This window comes from Hibiscus syriacus, unplaced genomic scaffold, assembly GCF_006381635.1.
Source record: "Hibiscus syriacus cultivar Baekdansim isolate YM2019G1 unplaced genomic scaffold, ASM638163v2 tig00110831_pilon, whole genome shotgun sequence".
NCBI classification, from domain to species: domain Eukaryota; kingdom Viridiplantae; phylum Streptophyta; class Magnoliopsida; order Malvales; family Malvaceae; genus Hibiscus; species Hibiscus syriacus.
In genome coordinates, this window is record NW_024062882.1 from 4,809,900 (window position 1) to 4,827,928 (window position 18,029).

At 30.9% G+C, this 18,029-nt stretch overlaps 1 protein-coding gene across 1 annotated transcript; it reads right to left on the minus strand.

Annotated features, from left to right (window-relative positions):
* Positions 1 to 2,923: 2,923 nt before the first annotated feature.
* Positions 2,924 to 8,101, minus strand: LOC120142729 (serine carboxypeptidase-like 35). The gene is made up of 8 exons (XM_039157240.1): positions 7,803 to 8,101; positions 5,284 to 5,391; positions 4,584 to 4,772; positions 4,419 to 4,507; positions 4,072 to 4,332; positions 3,857 to 3,993; positions 3,405 to 3,497; positions 2,924 to 3,310 (listed from the first exon to the last, which is right to left on the minus strand). Exons 1-8 carry the CDS (start codon positions 8,068 to 8,070, stop codon positions 3,052 to 3,054), a joined length of 1,404 nt encoding a protein of 467 aa, XP_039013171.1. The 5' UTR covers positions 8,071 to 8,101; the 3' UTR covers positions 2,924 to 3,051.
* Between the last annotated feature and the right edge of the window lie 9,928 nt (positions 8,102 to 18,029).

An 18,029-nucleotide genomic window follows, 5' to 3' on the forward strand; every position in this document is an offset into this window, starting at 1 on the left:
ATTACCCTATTATTCATTTGTTACAAACTCATCCTTTCTCGTTAAGATAATTGATGACACCTTGAGCTGGACGTTAATCTATTGAGTGAGATATGATAGTCATTTGAGATTTTGGGATCAAGTTTTATCATATCACAGTTAGTAGATTAACGTTCAACTCAGGCTGTCGTCAGTTTTTCAACAGAAAATGACGAGACGAGTTTGAAACATATGAATAGTCGGATGATCATTTTGAAAATCTTAATAGTCGAGAATTCAACAAAGCAGTATCTTATAAATAGTCAATGGACCATTTCATAACTTTTAATAATAAAAAAATTTAACAAAACAACCCCTATAGTTGGAAGATCATTTGTATACTTTACAAGAATAGAATTTTAAATGGATTAAATCTCTCTCTTTAATTTATCTTTAAAAATAAGTTTCTTCTTTAATTATTTCAGATTCGGTTGAAAAAATGTGTAACTGTATTCGAGCCATAGTTAAACTTTCAAGGATAAATTATGTATTTCCTACCTAAACTATCAGTTTCGGTCTGTTTTAGTATATAAACTTTTATTTTTTAAAAAATATATCTAAAGTTTAGTTTTTGTTTCATTTTAGTACCTCATTGTCAAAACATTAACGCGTTATTACCTAAACTATCATTTTTGGTCTGCTTAATTTGTTAAATTTTGAACATGGATACTAAAATGAAATAAAAATTAAACTTTAGGTATAATTTTAAAAAAATTAAAAGTTTAAATACTAAAATGAACTAAAACTGATAGGAATAGTTTAGATACTAAAAATGTAATTTACTCAACTTTAAATTTACACCTTATTAAAAATTTAACGGTAAAATAGATCTATTATTTATTATTTTTTCTGTTTTGATATCCTCCATAAAGGGAGATTATAATTAGCTTACCCTTATTCCTATATGTAATGGGGTAAGGAGGAGGTAAGATTGCCCCAACGCCAGGTTGAGATCAACTTCCGTGAGAGACCTCCAAATTATAAAATACCCTCCATGAGACTCGATCCCACGACCTCAAGATTAAGAATCTTGTGCTCTACCAATTGAGCTGGATGGTCATTTCTTATCAAGGAAGATTATAAAATGACCTAAAAACTCGACAAAGAACAATAAGCTCAACCCTACCAATAGCGAACATGATCGAGTAATGTCACTATCTCTGGGTGAAGTTTTTAAACAGATAAATTGTCATATGAAGGTTGCTTTGGAATTGTTGATAATTTAGAAACAGTCTGGTCTGGTGCATGTGCAGGCATGACCAGGGGTGGATGTATGTAAATTTCAGGTGATCATATGTATATTATCGAATTTGAATTTTTTTTATATTATTTATTTTTTTTATTAAAATTATTTATTTTAAAATTTTATTTATATATATCCTATATAAAAAATTTGTTATCAATATATATATTCATTCTAAAAAATATTTCTCAATCTATCACTAAATATAAGAATATTATAAATTCCAAAGCTCCCCTTCAAAGTCTGGGTTTTCGGGATAAGGTTTTGCACATTTCTCAACTTCAATCATTGCTTCACTACTCTTTGCTATATCCTCCTATTTATATTAAGAATATTTCTATTTTTTTTAATTTAATTAGTATCGAGTTAATATTAAACACAAACATAAACTTAGTAACTAGACATGTCCTCCAGAGTAATGAGCACAAGTATTTCAGTCGGTGGTTCAACTTAAATTGGTGCCGAAATGAAATACTATTTTTTTTTATTTTATTTCATCATTTTCTTCGTCAAAATTAATATTTCATCGTCTATTTTAATTCATTTTATATTGTCACTGAAAATAAAATTCTTTAATATCTTTCGTGGTCACCTTAAAAATCGATGAATTCATCTTGTACTAAAAAGAAGTTTGAAGTGTTTGTTCGAAAATATGAACGATGATAAGCTTACTTTCGAGAGACAAGCAACTAGAGATTGGCATAGGTCAAGTTTTGGCCAACTCGACCCAACCCAATCTGAAAAATATTTACCCTCCACCTGACTCGAACCCAACCCGATTTTTTAAGATAAAATCCGAACCCGACTCAAAATAATAAAAATAATTATTTTTATTCAATAAAAACATTGATTTAATTGAAAAAAATAATATATATAGAGGGATATTATTGTAATTATTCCTAAATATATAAGATAAAATTATATTTTTTTCGGGTCATGTATTTTTACCCGAATCCGACCTTAACATCACATTTAAAAAAATCTGACCCGATCCGACACGAAACCAAATTTTTTATAAAAAAACGCGACCCGACCCGATTGGATTCGGATCCTATGCCCATCCTTACAAGCAACATATATTGAAACTAGTTTCATCGTACAACTATATAGACAACTATATGATGAGATTGAAATATTAAAACAACAAACATCAAAATAAATTTTATTGATTTTGAGTGGACTTATATAAGATAAAATTATATTTTTCCGGGTCGGGTATTTTTCACCCGAATCCGATCCGACCCTAACATCACATTTAAAAAATCCAACTCAATCCGACCCTAACATCACCTTTAAAAAAATCTGACCCGACCTGACACGAAACCGATTTTTTTTTAAAAAAAAACCGACCCGATTCCTACAAGCAACATACCTTGAAACTAGTTTCATCATACGACTATATGATGAGATTGAAACATTAAAACATCAAAATAAATTTTATTGATTTTGAGTGGACTTCATATAAAATTAATGTAAAATTAATCTAAAGAGAAGAAAAAAAGTGAAATATAAATAGTGATATTAATATTATCATAAATAACGTCACATAACTAAAGGTAATTGGTTGACAACAACTGTGGAAATATTTAATATCTTTTTGTAGGAAAACACAAATAATTATTTAATTTATCACATCATTAATAATTGAGTGCACTAAAACTCTAATGATAATAGAATATAAATAGAATTGCAATATTGTAATTGTAACTAAAAACATTTTGATATAAATTAAATGTCCAAACTAGGTTCGTCGGAACATATATATTGGATAGCAAGTGGCTGGCATTCAGCTAGAACCGTGAAGACGGCAAGGCGGTGGCAGCGAGGAAATGGGTGAAGAGATTAAGCGACTGCCAAGGCGCGAACACCGGGACTTGATGGCCGGCACCGCGCACAGTGGCGAACGTCAGCCCCCCTTCGTACACCTCCACCCATCCACCCACTTGACTCTTGTGGAACCACGCCCTCCACTCTTCTTTCACTCTTAATCCCATCTTCTTTATGCTGTACCTCGTAGACGTCACCGGCACTCTCCCATCTGTATCTCCACTGCAACAACGACAACGCCAACAAAAATTACTCCATTAATTATTCGGTATTTATGTAAATATCTACACACGTATGTAGGTAAGCATGCAAGTACCTGTAAATCCAAATACGTAGGCCAGCATCGAGGAGTTTCTGAATGATGGGCAACATGGAATCGGGAGATTCATTCCAGCCCTTGATTTCACCGCTGTCAATATTTAAGACCGTCACATGAAATATGTATCGGATATAAATATCGAATACGAATAGTTGTCCCTCTCATTCATTAAATTTCATGTGTCAGTGTTTAAACAGATTGAAAGCTCTACTTCGATTATTAGACACATGCTCTCATTAAATGCTCGAAAGTTCCAGGATTCTCTGTTTAATTTTCATGCACCACACATTAGCCAATTAAGAAACTGTAAAACCAGAGTAATTAGAACAAAGAAAAAACATGGTTTAGCATCATAGTATTAAATTGCGACCGAAACACAATGTAAGGGCCGCAACACCATAACCTCAATTGCAACTCCAATTTAGTATTGTACTCGGTGTTTTTCTTACCTGCATGTAGTGTAGGGATATGGAAGCTTCGTCAGATTAGCATGCAATGCACTTTGAACATCTTTTCTGTTGAAGTATGTCTCGACGTAGTCTTCCGTGCATGGATCGTACCCCGACGGTAGCTTATGCCAAAAACCCTTAATCGAAACCGAGTTAGTATACATACATACATACATGATATATATATATACTCACAAAGTTATTTAGGGATTTACTGTGAGTTTGGGGTATGTTCTTGTTCTGGGAGATTTGGTGCACACCGGAGTGTAGATGCTGTACATGTCGATGTTGGCGTAAGCGTCCATGAAACCTCTGATATGATCGGCGCATCGGGCCGTAAGGTTACTGGTGCTCTGTTTAAAGTCACATTCCGTGTGTATCTTATCGTAGAGTTGGTCCGAGATGATTGCGTGACTCCACGCGTAATCGAAGAGCCCTAAGGTATCCGTCGGTTCGTTGATCGCCGCGTTTCCTATCTGGATCATTACAAACCACCCGAACAAACGTTACATGCTATAAATAAAAATCGAATTACTCGATCTCACTAGACTCGATTACGTACCATGAATCCTTTGAAATTAATGTAGGAGTCGGGACTCGATGCTTTGTTTTTGTCATAAATGAGTTGCGCCAGCTGGGGAACGTAATGACCTTGATGGAGACAAAAGCACTATGAGTGCACATAAAGTGGTAATAATCGAAGGGGTAAAAAGTTGAAAAAAATTACCAGCATAACTCTCTCCGGCAATGTAAAAATCATGGGCTTTGAAGTGTGGGAATCTTTTGAACCAATTTGTTAAGAAATTATAAGAGTCTGCCGCTGTAATTCGATCACCAAGCTCATGTAAATCCTTGGAATTGTTGGTGTAAGAAAATCCGACCCCAACCGGTGCCTCCAAAAACAGCATATTTGCCACTATATATAACCCAATGTAAATATAACATGTTAGAATCGAACTCGAAATAAAAAAATGTATTTACAAAATTCACAGATAATAAATAAAATTATATACGATCAGTTAGTGGTGGATGTATGCAGCTCCCATAAGGAGCAATTGCATACTCATTATTTTAATAAAATTCCTAAATTTAATTTAATATACTAAAGGAAAAGAAAAAAAAAAGGAATTTTGCATACTCAAATTTTCTAAATATTAAAATTTTGGACACATATTTTTTAATTTTTAGATTCGCCACTGCGATCAGTACATCTAGTTAAGGATGGATGCGGGTGCGAACTTAAGAAATTATATTGAAAATTTTAAGGATGCGAAATTAGATAATCAATAAAAAATACTTTAAAAATCTAAAATATAAGAGCATTTGAAAATTTTAAGGGGTATCGTACCCCCAACATCCCTCGGTCCATCCCTGCATCTAATATTCTAATATATAATTTTTTATTTGAATGGGAATATTTGGACTACCTTTATTCCAAGAGAATTTGTTGAAAGTAAGCCGAGAGTCATTGCTACGAATAAGGAAAGGACCAAGCTCTTGTGCTGCTCCGTAGGCCACCGACGAGCAACCAGGTCCTAAAACATTGCCAATTTAGCCCAAAAATTATATTATTCGAATTCGAAACAAAATACATCTACAAAATCGATTTAAAAACAATTGAATTCTAAAATGATTTTATTTAAATTAATCCAAACTTAAAATAATTTTAACCTTACAATAACTCATAAAAAATGATACAAAAAAATTTAGGTCATGGTGACTCTCTCAGTCCAGAGTCAGAATATACCTAAAACTTAATTGAGATTTATATAAAAATTTACAGATTGTCCATCAAGAATACTGATGATAGTTTTTGAACTTAACCTTATGAACTTAAATTTATGAATCTCAACAGTTAGCTGTAACACTCATCGACACCTTCTAAAAACTCATATCAAAGTGATAAATATATATATATATTTATATTAATTGTATTCAAATTGATTAGACTATAAATAAAAGTAAAGAGAAGCTTCTTACCGCCGAATGAAAAAGAGAAGAGACGTATGCTTTTGTAAAGATGGTGGGAATTTTGGTAAAGGCTAATTGATTAGAATTGGAGGAGCAGGTGGGTCCCAAACCCACAATTTTTCAGGAACAGACCAATAACTCGGGACCCACCTTTAATTTATTATATTTTTAATAGAGTCTGTCTGATTACACGTCTATGATCATCATTTTAAATTAGTCTTTAAACTTTTGAAGATTTCAATTCCGTCCCCAGACTATGATTCTTTTTGAAGTAGTCCTCAAACTTTTTTGCATTCCAATTTTTCCTCAAATTATGGTTATCATTTTAAATCAATCCCTAAACTTTTGAATATATTACTTTAATCACAAATTATCGATACATATTAATCGCATCCCTTGTTACTAAGACTTTTATGCAAAGCTGCATTATTATATGTTTGAAAAAAAAACAAAATCCAGGTCAAACTTGGTCAAAACTAATTATATATTTAGATGGATATGGGAGATTCAAAAGTGTGAAGACTGACTTAAAATGAGGGTCATAATATGAGGATAAAATTAGAATAAATAAAGTTTGAGACTAATTTAAAAAGAAAGCCACAGTTTAAGGAGAAAAATATAAAATTTAAAATGAAGATGATAATCTGAAAATATATTAAACCCTAAAATTTGACTCTAAACCCTAAACTAGATAAAATTATACAAAATTTAATTTACATCGATTATGTATCATATCCTAATATATTTTATAATATATGTTCCCAAGATATGGGCACGTCCGGTCAAAGTCTCAAAGGTCATGGCCGGCCCCGCAAGCAAGCGGTAGGGTAAAAGCAACAGATGTGTCTAATTCCCAATTTTGTCTTTGAAATTTGAATAGCAAAAATGGCCCTAAAATTCTCAATCACGCTACTATTAAATTTGAATTTGGTAGGAAAAAAAATAAAGGATGTCTCGATAGTTTTAATATACTATTAAGAAAAGACGTTATTAAAAATATTATTTTTTTAATATTTTCGGTAAAACTTTACTTAAAATATTATTTTTTTCTACATAAAATATTAATATTAGATTCTACCATAAATTAGTTAGCGAAAATAACATTTTCGATAAAAAATAATAATATTTTAGATAATACTTTATCGAAAATATTAAAAAAATCATAATATTTTCGATAAATTTTTTTTTAACCGTATATTAAGAATGTCGTATAATAAAAATACATAAAAATAGGCGAAAACTTAAGTGTAAAGAAAAACCAACTGGATGTAAAAATAAAATATCTTTTGAAGTTTATAGGCAGACAAATCAATGAGCAGCTGCACAGACACTGTACAATTATTATCTTCTCGAGGATCTTTATTAATTATTTAATAATATAACTTCATTTTCTACTACTAGCCTCGGTGCTACAAGTAAAGTTATACAGATTTAGTTCTTATTCTCTAAATGAATCGTTTTTGGCCCCTTTAGTTTAATCGTGTTATCTTTGAAAAATTTAAATTATTAGGATTAAATACATAACTTATGGTTAGTATAGGACTAAAGACATAATTTGACCAGATAATTTTTCTAAAAGGTAAACACATACTCCTCCTTTATGACAGCAAATATTCTCCTATTTTACTGTTGGTTTTTTTTTCTCTGAGCACTTCATTCATCATCTTCTCTGCTCCTATCAAAGTCCTTTTGGGGACAAATGTACTTTGAAATCTGTTTCTTCTTTGACTGTTTTCCATTATCATCTATGTTTAAGATCCAGTAACTAAGTGTAAATATACAAATTGGTGTTTGAACTTTGTTTTGAAGCTCAATTTGGTACCCTAGACAAAAGAATCTCAAGTACTAAATTGAACTTAGAAGCTAAGTTTATGTACCAAAATATATATTTACCCTTTTTGAAGCAAGCAAATCAATGGAGAAAAGACAGCGAAAATAGTAAGCAATACTGGAAGAGATGATCAGTATGTCAAACCTCCATTAAGCCAAAGAACAAGAGGCTTGCGAGAAACTTCATATTGGGCTTCAAAGAACCAGTAGAACAACGCCTTCGAGTCCTGTGGCCGGAGTTTAACGTATCCGGCGTAGTGCCGGAACTTCGCCGGCGGCTGTCCTGGCAAGTTCGTCACTCTGTCGGCTTCTTGTTGTTGCAGTGCTGCTTGTTCTTCGCCGTGGGGTTGTCTGCTTTGGGTCAAGGTGAAGAGGAAGCAGCAGAGGAGAAAACAGGGGATTAGCTTTGCCATTTGGGAAATTAGAAGCTCTGTTTTGCAACTGGCACCAGTTGGAAGGGACTTTGTTGAAGACAATGGAAAAGGGAGTGGCTTTTTCTTCATTTATATAAAGGAGTAAATTGAAATATTCGAGAATGTAATTATTTTATAATTGGGTTTTTAAAATGGTTTATTTTGTTCTCTGTCACTGTACTCTTCAAACTTTTAAAATTTAGTCCCTCAACTTTGAATTTCATAATTGAATTTCATAAAATGTGATTTTATTTACATTCATTGTTCATAGAGTTAAAAATCGAGGAAAATAAATTAAGTTCATTCCCTCGTCTAAAATTAAAATCTTCTATGTTACCGGCTGAATTTAAATTTTAAATTAAATTTTTGATTATTAAAATATCACATATTTAAAAATTAAATGGAAGCAATATTTATCAATTAGATAATACTTTTAAAGAGAAAAAAAACTCTATATTTCATTTATTGGTATGTCGCTGATCTATTTTATTTTTTGGTTTGATTAATCGATGGCGGTATCAACTTTAACGTTGGTTGTTGACCGTCTATATTCTTTATTGTCTTTTTTATTTCTATATTGTATCTTTATTTTTTTTTCAATAAGTTTGTTTATGTTGCATGTTTTTATCTGCCTTTATGTCACATTTTCTTATGCTTTTGGCAATTTTCGATTCTTTGGTCGTTTTTTCATTTATCTTTTTTTAAGGATTGATTTGACATCGCCGCGATTGATCAAGATGACGCTTATTCTGTTATCTTGTTGATATTCTCTATTTTAAAGCCTCATATTGGATTTGAATACCCGATTTGCGATCGTGGATAGCTTTTCACATCGCTCGAGTCTGATTTGCGGTTTATGGGTGGTCTTTCAATAACTTGATTCCATTTTATGGTTCGTTTGTCTATGCGATCAGATCTGTTTGTATATATCTTTGTTCGAATTTCTAGGTTAGATTTAATCTTTCCTTGTATGGTCCTTATGTGATCTTAAGTTGCTAGTTTTGTTTCAATGATTATAGGAAATTTTCTTAATTATGTGCTTAATTTACGTTTGTGATCCCAAATCTTTATTGTAATTTGGAATATTTCCTATTTTGAATAAAATTAGTTTCTTTTTTTAAAAAATTAAATGAAAATCTAGTAACAACTTTATCAATTATATTTTATTTTTTTAAAGAGAGGGATTAAATTTCTATAAATAAAAACAAAATGACAATTTATTGAAAGCACAAAAATTACAAAGAGTGGGAGCAAAATTAAACCTTTATAAATCAATCTAAACCCAATTGGAATTGAAAAATGGGCAAATTACAAGTTTACAACCCGACCCGGGAAAGGCTAAAAGATCCGGAACCCATAACAAGGAGAAAGGGCGGTGCCCTACGCCCCATGTCTCGTGAGACTCCCGTACTTCCTAATTAACTTTGTTTGGTACAATAATACTACGCTTTTGTCCTTATTTCTTATTTTGTCTCCTTCGCTTTTATGTTTTCATTTCAGTATTTTCTTCTTCCATTTCTATAGTTTTAATTATGCTTAATTATAATTATAAAATAAATGTTCGAATTATGTCATTTTTTAAATATATATCTAAACTTTTTTAAACAAGCCTAATATTACAAACATAAAAATTACCATTTTAGGTGTACTATTAAAAGACATGTTTCATGTTTGTAATTTTAAATTTTTTTATTTTAAATTAAAAAATTAAAATTAGATTTAAAATAAACTGAAATTTTTTGAAATCCTTTGAAGAAAGCCTCAAAACTTTGTTGTCGATGAACCATCAATGTTTGTACCCTACGAACGCTATGCTGAAAATTACGACCCCATGAAATTCTGACAGCCAATCAGCGACAACTATGACGTCGTATGACTAGGAAGATGATAAGGACTATGTCAACGACGGTGGCTGGTAAGGGTGACATCGACATATTAGGATTAGAGATTTGGGATTTTTAGGGATTTGTTTTTTTAATATAAAAGAAATTAAGGGTTTTTTATAAATAAAATAATATTTTTATTTAAAAAAACTTTAAAATTCTCAGAACATGACACATGTTACTTAACGAAAAAATTTAACAGCAATATGGCTCAGGCACCTAAAGTGATGACGTTTGTAACGTTAGGCAACTGGATGATTAAAAAAAAGTTTAGACATCTATTTGGAAAAGAAGGTATAGTTCATACACTTATTTTATAATTAAGCCTTATTTAATCAAATTCACAAAGCCAATCAAGATAATATTATCAATTTTATTAATCATATTTAGTACCTAATGAAAAATTAAACTTATACTCGATTATTAACTAATTAATAAACTAAGAATTAATTGAAAGAAGTTAAAATATATTTTTGATAAATTCTAAATATAATCCTACTTAAAGAGAAAGAAATGAAGGATTTCAAAGGAAAAAGAACAATCCTAGTGAATTTAGAACTAATGATATTGAAGAATATGAAAGAACAAAAATGGTTTCACATTGATCTGGTTTGGCTTCCATTGGTGGGATTTTTAGTGACCACGATGGATCTTTCCTTCTAGCGTTCAACAAACTTAAAAGCTAGTCCTCCGTCCTCCAAGCTGAGCTATGGCCTATCTTCGAAGGTCTCTCCCTTGCATGGTCAAATGGCTTCGAACGTGTTCTCGTCCAAATGGATAATACTGGTGCTCACAACCTTATTAAGAATGCCACGCACATCAGTCCATATTCCCTGGTTCGTGCCATTGATAAGCTTTGCCATCGAGCATGGTTTGTCGAATTTACTGTGATCAACCGAGAAGCAAATTATGATGTTGATTTCATTGCCAAGCATGACGTTCCTCCTGATGGTGCTCTTGTAGTCCTCGACTCTCCACCGGATTAGCTTACTAGTATCATGGGTAGAGATTTTCTCAGCCCTCCTTATAGCCATGTAAAGAAGTAATTTTCTAGCTTAGGCCTCATTATCATTAAAAAAAATATATTACCATTTAAACATCTTTTATCATTCGATTAATAAATCTTAATTTTTATGCTCTTTCTTTTGATCGAATTCGTTCCAAGGTTACAAACAACTAGTTGATCTAACATGATGTGGCATTAGATTCCTTAAATAAGGTTAAGTTTTTATCCCGGTGATTACGAATATAGTAAATTAGATTGGGAGGGTCGTATTTGTATCTAAAATACCCGATCATAATTAATCGATCAATAAATTAGATATCAATGATTGTTCCAAGGTATAAGCTCCTCTGTAATTGCCTGTGCCCGTTGATCCCTCAGATTCAAAGTCAAAGGCTTCAATCGTTGGAAATCAAAGGTAACAAATAGTCATCATAGGCATATGCTCCTTTGCTTTGGGGTTCATAGGCGTTATTTTATTAGTCCGGTCATTTTGGTGAGGGATGACAGTGGCTAGATTCTTAAAGATTTGGAGTTGATTTGACCGGTCAGATTTTCAAGGATAGGGAGGGAGAGGTCTGACCAGGTGCTGACTTGGGTTTTGGGAGTGGGTAATGGTGTAAATAATAAATCGATCATAAGATTTTCATTTTTAAGTTAAATAAATGGATATGAATAAAATTTTTATATTTATGTAATAAATAAACGAATATAAATATATGTGTTCATTTTGTTTGCGCTCTCAAATAAATTTGTTTATAAACTTGTTTATCGACTCATTCATTTATGTTTATATCAAGTTCATTTAGAAGCTCATTCATATTTTTTTTAAAATACTGGTGAATGTAGGAACTAAATTACACACATTGTGAAATTTGAAGTTTAAACTATGAAGCTTAAGGAGTTTAAGCATTAGTGATATAATTTTACCATTTTTTAGCTTACAAATTAACATTTTCGCAAACGTAAAAATAAACACTAAATGAACATGTTCAAACATATAAACAAACACTAAACGAGCTTTAAATAAAAAAGTTCACAAACATATAAAGAAACATGTTCGCAAACGATAAACGAACAAACACAAACACCTTTAAAAATAAACAAATAAACGAATACAAACACGATATTAAAATTTTAAACAAACACGAATTAAATAAAAATATATTTAAAAATAAATAAATGAACACGAATAAGATCTAGTAGGTTCAAATTTCGTTCATTTATACCCGTTGGAGTGATGTTGGGCTAGATTTTGATCAGATCCAAAATTGAGGTTGGTTTAGGGTTTTTTGGCTCTCAAATTGTTGCGCACGAGCCCGGACAAAATTAGTACTTACAATAAACATACTAAATTTATTTGAGGGTAAGTTACACGTCTAGTACTAAACTATTAATTTTAGTTTGTTTAGTATCTAAACTTTAAATTTTTCAAAACCATTCCTAAAGTTTAGTTTTGTTTCATTTTAGTACTCATGTTCAAAATTTAACTTAAAGTTTTGAAAAAAATTGAAAGTTCATGTACTAAAATTGACTAAAACTGATAGCTTAAATATTAAACAATTTAAGTTTTTAACGGTGGGATACTAAAATGAAATAAAAACTAAACATTAAGTATAATTTTAAAAAAGATTAAAAATTTAGGTATTAAAATAAATCAAAACTAATAGTTTAGTTTACCTTTTATTTTAATATAACAAATGCGACATGCAAACTATATTATATTTTAAATATTCAACACGTACCAAATGTGCAATTTCTATCAAATATAGGTGGGCTGAAAAGAAAACACACATATACCGTATATATAAAAGTGATTAATTCAAGTATTAAATGTGTAACTTTTGATAAATATAAGTATTAAATTAATTTAAAAATGGTACCGCACCACATTGGTAAAAGTGACAAAATCAAATAATATAGGTTAAACTACATCAGATACCACCGAACTCTAGACATTGTATCATTTATACCACTGAACTTTTAATTTTGTCAATTGTAGCACTAAACTTTAATTTTCATTTCAATTATACCATTGAACCGTTAAAACCAGTGATTTAAATAGCCCGCGTTTTCAGTCACGTTGCGTTTATCATGGTTGCAGACATAACGGATGCCATCGCGATCACGACGGGTGCCGCGGTCGTGAATTATTTTAAATTTCGCACAACTTATCATAAAACATAATAATTATGATTATGATTATAAGGAGTCATTTTTAATGATTTTTAGAATGTTTTCTAAGTTAAAATGACATATATATAATATAGTTTAACCATATAGAAGACTTTAAAATTCCGGTAATAGGATAAGATAATTAATTCATGATAACATTGTGAACACATTATTATTTAAATTACTGAAATTAGGACTAAATTAAACAAAAAAATTAAAGTTTACATTCTAAACTATAGATTAAATTATAAATTTTAAAAAGTGGAAGGATGACAAATTAATATATTCCTTAAAGATATATTTTATAACTTACTTAAAAAAATGAGCCCAAAACATTGTTTTAAGCCTAATAAACCCTAAAATATTTTAATCCTAAACTCTATCTCTTCTCCCTCACGTTCTCTCATTTCTTCCTCATTTCTTCATACTCCCTTCTATCAACACTCAACATGCATGTATCAAAAACAGGTAAAAAACTCCAAAACCATAACATGTTCTAAGCCTAAATCCAGAGCGTGAATGATTTTATCTTTTTCTTTAACAATCTTAAGCTCCGACGAATATTCCTTTTCTCCGATTCCAGTTAATTCCACTCCGACGAGACCCACAAAACAGGTTCGTTCTTCCTTTTTACTTTTCCATTTTCTTTTTTCTTATGAATCTCAACATGCATGTATCAAAAACGTGAATTTGAAAAGTAAGAAAAAAAGGTTTGGTGACGATGAACACAAAAATCATCATTCTTTAAGTTTTTTTTTGCAGTAACGGTTGGAATAACGCTTGTTGCATCATGTTATCAGCGTAATCCACCGTTTTCCGTTAAATTGAGGGCGCAACATACCGCTATTGGTGTGAATCCGTTACCACCGCAAAAATTGTGAAAATCGGTTTCGGACAGCAACGCTACCGCAATATCACAGCCGCTATCACGTTTTTGGAACGCTATTTGATACCCTGATTAAAACATTAACGACACAATGACTTGTTTGACGATTGTTGACATAAAGATCTCATCAAAACGATATCGTTTTGATTCGGCTGTTAACGATTTGACGGCCCAGTGGTATAATTGAAACAAAAATAAAGTTTAGTGCTATAATTGCCAAAATCGAAAGTTCGGTGATATAAACGATACAATGCCTAAAGTTCAATGGTATCCGATGTCATTTACCCTAATATATTAAGCCTTATACATTATAGAGAGAGATTTAATTTTTTTTGATAAGTTGTATATTATTATCCAAAAAAGCAGAAAACTGCTACACAGAGACAGAACATCCACATAAACAGGACACCCTAAAGAATACCCCACCTAGCACAAAGTTGACTATTTACAAGATCATTCCTATTAATCTGCCTACCCCAAGCTTGGTCCGAATAAAATCCTTAATTACATGCAAAATATCTTCCTCCTGCCTAATTACTTTCCGAAAGACCCTACAATTTCTCTCTTCCCATATACAATATATATGTGCATTCCAAGCCGGCTTAAGAGCTAAGGTAAGCAGTGATTTACTTTTGAGGCAGCGAGTAGCCCAGGCCAGCTCACCATCCCAAGTCAGCACTCATCTGGAAATACCACAGCTCAAGATAGTACCCAAATACCCTGAGAGAAAGGGCACTCGAAAAAGAGATGCTCCCTGGTCTCCAAACTGTTGCCACAAATGGCACAACACCCATCCACCTCTAATCCCATGTGCAAAAGTCTGTCCCTAGATGGAAGCCTCCCCAATATCGTCGTCCAATAGATAATAGCATATTTAGGAATATGGAGAGGGAACCAGACCACCTTATGCCAAGCCACTTTTCCAGCATTACCAGAGAGAATCCCATATCCATTTCATCGTTATCATTCGTAGATCACCTGCCGCAAACAAAGCCCGAGCTTCCTCTCTAAGGCCAATCAAAGTCTAAAAGATCCAACTGGCATTAACATTACACGTTATTTGCCAAAAATCAGATCCTTTAAGACAACTTCGGTTTCTCTTCATTTTAGAATTGGACATATTGATCCATCGCAAAAGTAGAAGAGCAAAAGGCATTGTGGTTTTGAAAAAGGCAATGTGGTTTTGAGCTAGTGGTGGTATCGTCAAGTTAGTTACGAAGATGCGTCATTTCCTTCAATGATATTTGACCCCTTGACTTGAGTATTCACAGGAATTTATTTTTTTTCTGCAGTACATCGAAGAAGATGATCAAACGATACGATATTTTCTGCTTTGAGAACACATTTGAATGACACAACGTTTTCTATATACACGGAGGTTAAAAAATGTTATGTATTTCGATTGTCTTCTTCGATCACCGTAGAAAGATCCCTTGTTGAGAAAAAAAAAATCCATCACGATACACTTAAAATTTGTGAGGTTGGGTTAGGTTTGGGTTTGGATTCAGATCCAGAATTTGAAGTATGTTGAGTGTTGGGTTGGTGAGATTTTAGGTTGGTTTAGGGTTTTGGGCCCTAAAATATTTGGGTCGGACCCGGACAAAATGTTATTTAATTTAAGATAACAAGATGTGACATGGAATCTATATAATATTTTAAATATTAGACATTGGTTTAATATATGGACCAAATGTGCAATTTTTATCGAATATAGGCGGCTTGAAAAGAAAACACATATACAGTCTATGTGCCGACGAGTGTTGGTACAAATAGTTAAGATTTAGGAATTTGAGTTTATAAGGTTAAGTTTGAATCTTACCATTGTTACTCTTGGTGGGGCAATCTGTAAATTCTTATGTAAATCTCAATTGGATCTTAGGTATGCCCTTGCTCTAGATTAAGGGAGCCACCCCTAAACTAAACTTTTATGTACCAAATATATATATATATATATATATTGTCTATGTAAAAGTGATCTATTACAACTAGAGTATTTTTGTAGAAAACTTGTTATTATCCTTTGAAATCTCAGGTTCGAACATTGCGTATGTAAGGACATGAATATTTATTGTCAATAATTGTAAGTCTTTAAACAGATGTTATCTTGTATTCATTTGAAATATATAAAAAAAACACTAAATGTGTTACTTCTATACATATAAGTATTAAATTAGTTAAAAAAATATCTTACCACAAGTAAAAAAAATCAATTATCAAATAATATATTAAGCCTTACAGTTATGTATTAAAAACAAAGTGGTTTTGAGGCAGTGATGGTACCGTGAAGTTAGTTATAATAAAGACGCCTCATTTCCTTCAATGATATTTGAGCTTCATTTGCGTTTGGCCTTAACCTTGTGTATATATTTCAACATATTAAGTGACCAAAGCATGGTTGAATATTAGGATAACCCACTTATAAAATTTTAAAAATTAAATGTATTTATAAAACTTTAAAAATTAAATGTATTTATAAAAATTTAAAGGTAAAAATAGATTTTTAATTAAAAAAATACAAAGAGAATATATAAAATTATAGATTTTTAATTAAAGTTGGTGTCATTTTCTCGTGAAATCATAAGTTCAAGCAACTTCATGTGTACGATTTATATACGTTATGAATGATTAAGATTTTTCATAAACAAAAATACTACTTTGTACTATTTTCCATCATGTCTATGACATGTAAATGGTACTTGTTTATTACCATTTGATCATATTATAATTATAATATACTTAACAAATAAATAAAATTATTGAAATATATATAGGGACGCAGTTATATAGGGAGTGGGAAGGGCTTATGCGCCTTCCAAATTTTTTGATTTAATAGCATTTTAGATATTTAAATATTTAAATTTAAGTAAAATTAGACTTTTGCCGTCTCCCCAAAAATTTTAGATTAAATACATAATAAATTCTTATTATTTTAAAATTAAATATTTTATCCCTCCCTGTATTTAATCCTGACTATATATTCATGAACTCAAATTTGTATTAAAACAAATCATATTTATTATTCTATATTAATGTTAAATCAAAAGTATAATTTTTTTAAGAAAAAAGTTCTATAAAAGTTAACATTTTTTATGAAATAAATTTATTTAACTTTAATTTTTTTATCATAAACTTTATTGTTATTTTATTTATTATCAAATAATTGTTAGTGAATAAAAATACTTATATTCTTTGTATAATCATATTCATATATATTTTTTGAAGTTATAAGTCTAATTACAATCATAATTAATATGTTCATATGATTACAAATATTATCGATTAATTAATACATAAATATTTTAATTATTTTCACCTTTATCTTAACCTATTTTTTCTCGATATTCTGTCTCGTCTTTCTTTTTTTCCCTTTGATTTTTATTTAACTAACAACAATACTAATTTTAATATTAGTTGTTGATCACTAATGATTATTAGTTTTTTTCATACTATGTCTTTTCTTTTCTTCTTTGAGTTTTTATTTTATTTTATTTTGAATAATAATTTTTATCCTCGTGACATGTTTTTCCATGATCTTGTGGCACATGTTTTCTCTACTCTTGTGGCAAGATTCTTGTAGTTTTTGGTATATTTTTCACATACTTTTACAGTTTTTTTTGTGCTTGCACAAAGACCCTCACGACATTTATTTTTGGCCTGGTTAGTCGATGATCAAATATTGTCAGATCCCCTCTTTGGTCAAAAGTTGCTTGTTAATATAATTAGGATTGTGTAGTGGAGTAGTCTGCCAGATAATTTGGTTCACTCAACACTTCTTTATCACTTCGTAAAACGTATCGTTCGACATAAACACTAAATTTTTACTAAAGTTATTGGGTTTTTTTTTTATGTTGGTCGTCATTATTAAAAGAAGGTTTCATTTTTTCTTTGTAACTTTAGGTTTAATAGTTTTATTTTTGTAAGGGTCTCTTGGTGAATATAATCCTAATTTTTCTCTTTATAATTAAGTGTGTTGTAATTTTGATTCATTCTTTAATTTCTATTAGTGAAATAC

What these genes read in the sequence shown, in the direction of transcription:
- LOC120142729 (XM_039157240.1), bottom strand. Translation starts at nt 8,070, where the DNA reads ATGGCAAAGCTAATCCCCTGTTTTCTCCTCTGCTGCTTCCTCTTCACC. An exon ending in TTAATTTCAAAGGATTCATG is followed by an intron (nt 4,333 to 4,418) that starts GTACGTAATCGA and finishes GTAATGATCCAG; the next exon opens with ATAGGAAACGCGGCGATCAA. An exon ending in GAACATACCCCAAACTCACA is followed by an intron (nt 3,994 to 4,071) that starts GTAAATCCCTAA and finishes GTTTCGATTAAG; the next exon opens with GGTTTTTGGCATAAGCTACC.